The sequence below is a fragment of the Pinus tabuliformis genome, chromosome 5_1, assembly GCF_031772625.1.
Source record: "Pinus tabuliformis cultivar Carrire ecotype Pingquan chromosome 5_1, CPIR1, whole genome shotgun sequence".
Classification (NCBI taxonomy): Eukaryota; Viridiplantae; Streptophyta; class Pinopsida; order Pinales; family Pinaceae; genus Pinus; species Pinus tabuliformis.
Genome location: NC_142305.1, coordinates 101,959,433 through 101,968,215, shown reverse-complemented (window position 1 = coordinate 101,968,215; position 8,783 = coordinate 101,959,433). Strand labels below are relative to the sequence as shown.

At 39.1% G+C, this 8,783-nt stretch overlaps 1 protein-coding gene across 1 annotated transcript; it reads right to left on the bottom strand.

Annotated features, from left to right (window-relative positions):
- Positions 1-2,741: 2,741 nt before the first annotated feature.
- On the bottom strand, positions 2,742-5,977 carry LOC149163642 (disease resistance protein Roq1-like). Its single transcript, XM_089429222.1, has 4 exons — positions 5,285-5,977; positions 4,035-5,148; positions 3,596-3,925; positions 2,742-3,467 (listed from the first exon to the last, which is right to left on the bottom strand). The coding sequence occupies exons 1-4, from the start codon at positions 5,803-5,805 to the stop codon at positions 2,742-2,744; spliced, it is 2,691 nt and encodes an 896-aa protein (XP_089285348.1). The 5' UTR covers positions 5,806-5,977.
- Between the last annotated feature and the right edge of the window lie 2,806 nt (positions 5,978-8,783).

The following is an 8,783-nucleotide window of genomic DNA, read 5'->3' as shown; positions in this document are numbered from 1 at the left end:
GTTCTTGCTTCCACATGGAGACTGAGAGCCTCTTACTCATCATTGGTCGAACTCAGTGAGGCAAGTGTCATTGGAGAAGATTCTGGAAGCTTCCATTGTTTTTCCACCTCGCGGAATGACACTGCCATTTGTCATTTCCCGCTCAACGCACCCTGATAGTGCATTTAGGTGCGTTGCAACGCACCTAGCTAGTGTATTTCGGTGTTATGCAACGCACCTAGCCAGTGGAGCAGCTGAAATGATCCTGATTTGACTGATTCTGAGCAGTTTCTGGTGGAGAACTTCTGGGAGAAGCTGTAATTTGTTGACCTTGTTCCTTTAGGGGTTGGAACAACACTTTTAGGGACTTAGGATCCCTTGGTTTATGGACATTTCATGCTTAGAGCTGTAAGGCACAAAAATGTCTATAACACCTAGGGTCCCTACGATCCCCCTCGCACTCATAGATACATCCCATGTTGGTACCATAAAAATGAGATTCAATATCAGTGTAATCCAGGCTCATATGTAACACAAACTTTGCATATAAATGCTTAGAAAAATAAATGGTGACTTGGTCATGGTTGGGGAGCTTGCCCCAAGCTCCAATGAATCTATCATACATAAAAGGGGCTTCATGAACATTACAAAAATATGAATATTGGAATGATTTTTCAGGGTGTTGAATCTATTTATACAATAAAAAATATAATGAAACAATGAAAATCTACATTCTCATGAATAATTGTGTCTTCAAATTCTCATAAAAAAGGGACAAAATGTAGAATGGTTAGACTACCCCTAATCTAATAAACCTAGCATTAGTGTGTTTAATGATTTATATGATGAGATGTACCTAATCTAATGAACCTAGCATGAGTATGTTTAATGATTTATATGATGAGATGTATATTGGTCCATCTAAAACACTTTTAAATAAAGTGGTATATACTCCAACATATAAAACATTAAATTCACTATTAAAAAATATTTATTAATAATTAAATTCACTATTAAGAAACACATATTAATAAGTGAACATATCCGTTAGAAAGAATATATAAAAATGATCTACACATAGTGAAATATTCTGTAGAATTTAGCTAGAGGAAATACTTATAATTATGAAATAATATTAATAGCCCAGAAAAACCAAACCAATCTATATATCAATAGGAAAGAGATATATATTTAAAAATGTATTAATTTTAAAAAAATAATTCAATTATATTAAGAGATATATATTTAAAAATGTATTAATATTAAAAAATAATTCAATTAAATTAAGTAAAATATTTCAGTATTAACCGTGTATAATATCTTTTTCAACAGAAGAATCTGGACTCACTGCGGTTTTGAATAAACTAAATTATAAGAATTTTTCTCAATTTTCACTGTTGAAGAAAAACAAACCACTCAAATGCTTTTCCAAAAAATCACCACAGAGCCATATACACTTGTGCTTCAACGCTCATTTCAATAATTGGGGCAGTTTGGTACAGTTAACAATAATCTTCTGGAACGAACTCAAATCGTGCTTAGCTGCGTCAGGCCATGTATTCTTTTCAACTCATAACAACCATCATAACCATTCTAAGTCAGAATGAATCTTCTCGACTTCCATACACATGCAAATGTTTAGATCCTCAAGTTTTTTAAGATTACAATGCCTCTCTTAGTAGAGTACAAACAAATACTAAATCTCACTGGCAGTTCTCACCTGATCATTGCGACTTATGATGAAGATACGTTGCTGGCCGGGACAATAACCATAATTTAAGTCGAATATTTATGTTCCCCACACAGCCTTATGTATTGAAATCGAATTAAATTCCTGAAGATCCTGGAGGTTTGTCGAGCACCGAAAGGACTGTGGAAGCGCTTGAAGAGTGCCACACTCTCAGAAATCGGCATTTGGGAGATTTGTACGCACTTGTAGACTTATACACTCTGAGAGTCTGATATATGGAGGTTTGTCGAGCACCAGAAACTGAAAGAATGGATTGTCAAATGCTTTCTGACTGCCTCGCCGTGGCATATTGCGATACATAAAATTTGCTACGGACGGGGCTCAATCTTAATCTATCCCGAACAATGTAATCTAATTCATGTTCTCCCCACTTTTCATGAGGAACCATCAAAATGCACTCATCCTCGAACATGAATGGCGTGGGAACAACATCCATGGTAGTATCCTCCATAGTGGCAGTCATAATGAAAGCAGATCCAATAAAACTTCTAACAATTGGATTATGAGAGAAGCAAGTTCTACTCAACAACATGATCTTCAACAACATGGTCTTCAACAACATGACTGATTTCTTCAACAACATGATCCTCAACAACATAGTCTTCAACAACCTGACTGATTTCTTCAACAACATGATATTGTTGGTCAATGAACTCAAAAATACTGCTAATCCCAAATCGGGTGCTAATCCCAAATGGGGTTCATGAGAAAATGGTCATTGAAAAGATCATTGTCAAAAAAAATTGACAAAGGGAGAGCAGTGACACACAAACACAGAACAAAAAATACATACAAACAGATGACAACACCACTTATTTGATTCATGACTGAGCTTGGCAATTTATACACAGTTTGCAGCTACCGTAAACATTAACTGCGCCGAATGAACAATGAACGGCGCCGTCTAAACAGTGATCTGCCGACTACCGCCGCTTGCTGCCGACTCCCGCATTTTGACTATCCGCTGTATTCTAGATTAATCTAGCTACTCCATTAACAGTGGTAGTTGGAATTAAATATCTTCCAACAAATCGAGATCTTGGAGATTTGTTAAGAACTGGAGGGATTCCAACAAATCGAGATCTTGGAGATTTGTTAAGAACTGGAGGGAATCTGGAAGAGGTTGCAGACTGTCACACCAGGCGAGATCGCTGTATTTGAGGTTTGTCAAACACCCAAAGGAATCTGGAAGTGCTTGCAGACTCTCGCACCATTTTAGACGGAGTTTTTGGAGGTTTGTCAAACACCCAAAGGAACCTGGAAGTGCTTGCAGACTCGTGCAATGTGAGAGATCAATGTCTTGGAGGTTTGTCAAACACCCAAAGGAATCTGGAAGTGCTTGCAGACTCTCGCACCATCTTAGACGGAGTTTTTGGAGGTTTGTCAAACACCCAAAGGAATCTGGAAGTGCTTGCAGACCCGTGCACGATGAGAGATCGAGTTTTTGGAGGTTTGTCAAACACCCAAAGGAATCTGGAAGTGCTTGCAGATTCCAGCACGTTGAGAGAACAATGTCTTGGAGGTTTGTCAAACACCCAAAGGAACCTGGAAGTGCTTGCAAACGGATGCACGAGAGATCGAGTTTTTGGAGGTTTGTCAAACACCCAAAGGAATCTGGTAACGATTCGAGTTTATGACTCTGAACCACAATCTTTTCGATGTGCATCAACCGCCCAATGGACTTTGGAAACTTGGAAAAAGGAGCAAAAATCTTTAACTCCCGCAACTCCAGAGGTGCCTGAAACGCGACGTTATATTTGAATTTAAGATATGATCACTTTTCTTCTACAAAATTCTCCGTATACTAATAGCAACTGTAATCTACCATAAATCAGAGCAGAGAAAAAACAAAGAACGAGCTTTGACCTGAGACTCTGCTTGCCAGAGTGTTTTCAATTTGTATCCCACCACTTCTAAAACTCTTAGATTCTTCATCGGAATCCAGGAAGGCAGGCAAGAGTAGGGACAGTTGTTCCAGCGTAACCATTTCAAGTTTGGCGACTCAACCCTCGTCAATATGCTTTTCAAATTACCATCTTGAGTTGCAACGAGTTGTAAGTTCCTGAAACAATATGGTGTAGTGTCCATCAGCTTCCTCAGACTTTTGAACCATGACCATTCTTCTTCTGATTCTGGGATCTTATAGTATTCAACAAGGCGAGGAACCGTCCTAATACCGCGCACCTCCGTTATTATCTGTGCGTAACAAAGAAACAACATACAAATGAAAGAGAGTAACAGGATCTCTTCTTGCTTCTGTTGAACAGAGAAACCTTAAAGTTTAATGAAAAATTCAAACACTTACAGAAGATTGCTGCCACAAATCATCAATGTCGTTGGTTGGTCGCCAAAAATGACGCAACTGCTTTTCCTCATCAGCAATTTGTCTTCCCAAATCTCGCAGTTGATCGTGCATTTTTATGGTATTTCCATCTACTTCGACAAGGCACTTTCCCTGCAGATTTAGAAAGCCCGTCAAACCATCCCAACCTGATCCATCCCATATTCGGACGGCCATATGTCTGTCTTCTCCAATGAAATAACAGGCAATGTCTATGAATATTTGTTTTTCCTCTGCCTCCAGTGCATCGTAACTTATCTTAAGCCTCTCTCGAATCTCACTGGGAAGTTTGACTTGACGAAGTTTATCCAATTGGCGTTCCCAATAAGATATGTCATTCTTTCCACAAACAAGTGCCCCAAGCACTCTCAAAGACAAAGGCAATCCATCGCAGGCCTTGCAAAACTCATCTACTAGACATTCAAAACCTTGTGCTGGATAAGGCTGAAAGAAGGCATGCGAACAAAAGAGCTGTCTGGAGTGTTGTTCATGGAGACCTGTTAAGTGATATATTGATGATTCCTGTATTCCTGAATGTGTGAGAACATCCTTGGAGCGAGACGTAACCAAAATCAAGCTATCGGAATGCAAAAATTCCTTTACTGGCAAAAGTGCTTTCAACTGATGTGCATCATCTACATCGTCTATAAATAATAGAGCATGTAAAGATGAAAGGTGCCTTTTGAGTATTTGTATACCTTCTTCAATGCCATTTATTTTTTCAGTGATGTTAGTCAAGCCCTTGAGAAGTTGGCTCTGCAAGAAAATTAAAGATTCTCGAGCTGCAACCTCTCTGACATCATATAAGACGCAGGATTGCTTGAAATCGCAACTCTTCCTGTTGAAGAGTTTTTTGGCAAGCGTTGTCTTGCCAACTCCACCCAACCCAACAATCCCCAGAACCCGAACCTTGTCATTCTTCTGATGCTGCTGCTGCAATAGCATCTTGTTTTCAAAATCTTCTACTTTTAATTGTAGACCAGTTGGGTGATCAGTCACATACAAGGCCGTCTTTCCGCGGTCTCTGCTGTTTTTGAGCACGCATTCCTTGACTTTCTCCAACAGCTTCACCTCGTCACTGGAAATTGGCAACCAAACAAACCAAAACCAACAAAACCGCCTCTTTATTGTAAAATTTAATACAAAACGTGAAGTGTATATCAATGCCAATTAGATTAATTAATAATAGGGAAGGGAGAGTTAAGAGTTCCAACCCATTATAGGCGTCGAGTTCGAAACCGACTCTGTTTGAGACGTCGTGGAGCGCATTTCTCCAGTTTTCAAGAGTTTGGCCATCGCATCTGCCTTTCTGCTCATGTTTAGCAAGGGCTTGAGCATACCTTCCATCTTTGGCCCATCGAGGCTCAGAAGGCTTCACTTTATAAAATACAGGGATTATGATATCCTCTGACTTTTTCCATATAAGAAGCAACTCATTCAAACACCAAGTTGAGTCGGCATATCCAGGCGAGAAAATGACTATTTGGACATAAGCGCTTCTGATGGCGCCTTCGATTTGAGGATCTATGCACTCTCCCGCCCGCAATTCTTCCCTGTCAAGAAAAGGTTGCAATCCATGTCTAAGAAGGTCACGGTAGAGATGGCCAGCAAAGGAGTTTTTAACATCGGGACCCCGATGACTGATAAAGACATCGAAGTTGTAGTTTGGGTAAGTATTGGAGGTGGAGGGGGTATCAACTGCTGAAGTAACGGTGGGCGTTTGCAGGTCCGCCATTGAAGACAAGTGCAAGTAAGAAGGAAAACACAGAGTGATAGATTAAGAACTGCAAACGAAAACACAGAGTTATAGATATTGAAAGAAAACACAGAGTGATAGAAAACAGAGGTATTTTGGTCCTTCCAAATTGATATCTAAATCTTGCTTATGTCACTCCCGCAATGGGGGGCCACGGGTGGGCATAGTGGTAATGGGTGCAAGCTGGAACCCAATGGGCGGGCACCCGATGGTAATTAGTGGATGCCCATCGTAGAAATAAGATTTTGTCTGCCACCGGTCGCTCCTCTTCCTTTGAATGCTCTACTTTGTACCCTTTGCGGTCCCTCACCAGGAAAATTGAGAGAAAGTATTCGAGGGGGAGCATGGGAGGTCTTATTTATTTTTGTTAAATAATTCAATCCCACATTTCACTAGTTCTCCACATTTCACTAGTTTCAATCCCACTTCTTCACCCCTGTGAGCATCACCCGATGCAATGAGTGCTAAGTGAACTATTCAAAAATCATGAGAAATTAGTCAGTTACGACTACCTCTCATGGAAATGGTCATACGTTTGAATGACTTACTTAACGCAGTTGAATCCCAAAAATGATATCTAATATAATGCACTGCGTAAATCCCCCATACTTAAATTCAAAAAGAGTCAAGGGATCTCTACTTGAATGGTTCATGAGGCACAATACTTGCTAAGGTTTTGCAAATGGGGTAGCAAGCTAAGTGGGCTTGATTGTGGGGAAAAACTCCACAGTTAAGCGCGCTTGAGCCAGAGGAGTTCTGGGATGGGTGACCTCCTGGGAAGTCCTGGTTACCGGGTGCAAGCCCCGGAAGTGATGATTGATGCTATGTGATTCGTTCTCCACATTTCACTAGTTTCAATCCCACTTCTTCACCCCTGTGAGCATCACCCGATGCAATGAGTGCTAAGTGAACTATTCAAAAATCATGAGAAATTAGTCAGTTACGACTACCTCTCATGGAAATGGTCATACGTTTGAATGACTTACTTAACGCAGTTGAATCCCAAAAATGATATCTAATATAATGCACTGCGTAAATCCCCCATACTTAAATTCAAAAAGAGTCAAGGGATCTCTACTTGAATGGTTCATGAGGCACAATACTTGCTAAGGTTTTGCAAATGGGGTAGCAAGCTAAGTGGGCTTGATTGTGGGGAAAAACTCCACAGTTAAGCGCGCTTGAGCCAGAGGAGTTCTGGGATGGGTGACCTCCTGGGAAGTCCTGGTTACCGGGTGCAAGCCCCGGAAGTGATGATTGATGCTATGTGATTCGTTCTCCACATTTCACTAGTTTCAATCCCACTTCTTCACCCCTGTGAGCATCACCCGATGCAATGAGTGCTAAGTGAACTATTCAAAAATCATGAGAAATTAGTCAGTTACGACTACCTCTCATGGAAATGGTCATACGTTTGAATGACTTACTTAACGCAGTTGAATCCCAAAAATGATATCTAATATAATGCACTGCGTAAATCCCCCATACTTAAATTCAAAAAGAGTCAAGGGATCTCTACTTGAATGGTTCATGAGGCACAATACTTGCTAAGGTTTTGCAAATGGGGTAGCAAGCTAAGTGGGCTTGATTGTGGGGAAAAACTCCACAGTTAAGCGCGCTTGAGCCAGAGGAGTTCTGGGATGGGTGACCTCCTGGGAAGTCCTGGTTACCGGGTGCAAGCCCCGGAAGTGATGATTGATGCTATGTGATTCGTTCTCCACATTTCACTAGTTTCAATCCCACTTCTTCACCCCTGTGAGCATCACCCGATGCAATGAGTGCTAAGTGAACTATTCAAAAATCATGAGAAATTAGTCAGTTACGACTACCTCTCATGGAAATGGTCATACGTTTGAATGACTTACTTAACGCAGTTGAATCCCAAAAATGATATCTAATTCAATAAATGTCAAATCATTAAAAGTGGAAGTTTTTTAATAAGGCATCTTAAGAAAATTGAGAGAAAGTATTAGAGGGGGAGCATGGGAGGTCTTATTTATTTTTGTTAAATAATTCCATAAATGTCAAATCATTAAAAGTGGAAGTTTTTTTAACAAGGCATCTTAATTTTTAGAGTTTTAAAGTAAATTTATAAAATAAAAATCGATAGGAATAAAATAAATTTATAAATTTATTTTTATTTTATCGATTTTTATTTTATAAATTTATAAAATAAAAATCGATAAAAATAAAAGTAAACAGAGGTATTTTGGTCCTTCCAAATTGATATCTAAATCTTGATTATGTCACTCCCGCAATGGGGGGCCACGGGTGGGCATAGTGGTAATGGGTGCAAGCTGGAACCCAAGATGGCGATGAGAGCCAGCCGGTGGGCATAGTGGTAATGGGTGCAAGGTGGAACCCAATGGGCGGGCACCCGATGGTAATTAGTGGATGCCCATCGTAGAAATAAGATTCTGTCTGCCACCGGTCGCTCCTCTTCCTTTGGATGCTGTACTTTGTACCCGTTGCGGTCCCTCACCAGGAAAATTGAGAGAAAGTATTAGAGGGGGAGCATGGGAGGTCTTATTTATTTTTGTTAAATAATTAAATAAATGTCAAATCATTAAAAGTGGAAGTTTTTTAATAAGGCATCTTAACTTTTAGAGTTTTAAAGTAAATTTATAAAATAAAAATCGATAGGAAATTTTATTTTTTCTTTATTTATTTTTGTTAAATAATTAATAAATGTCAAATGACAAAAGTGGAGCTGTTAAATAATTCAATAAATGTCAAATCACAAAAGTGGAGGTATTTTAATGAGGAAAGGTAAATAAATTTATAAATTAAAAATTAACGGTGAAGAAATAAATCTTCATTTTCAGAATAGCAAAGTAAATTTATGAAAGAAAAATAAGTAGGAAAGAAAAGAATATTTACTTTAGATTATATAATTGTTGAGTTTTGTTTATATTAATTGTTATAATATTACAATGATTTTTAAGTTATATTGGTTTTAA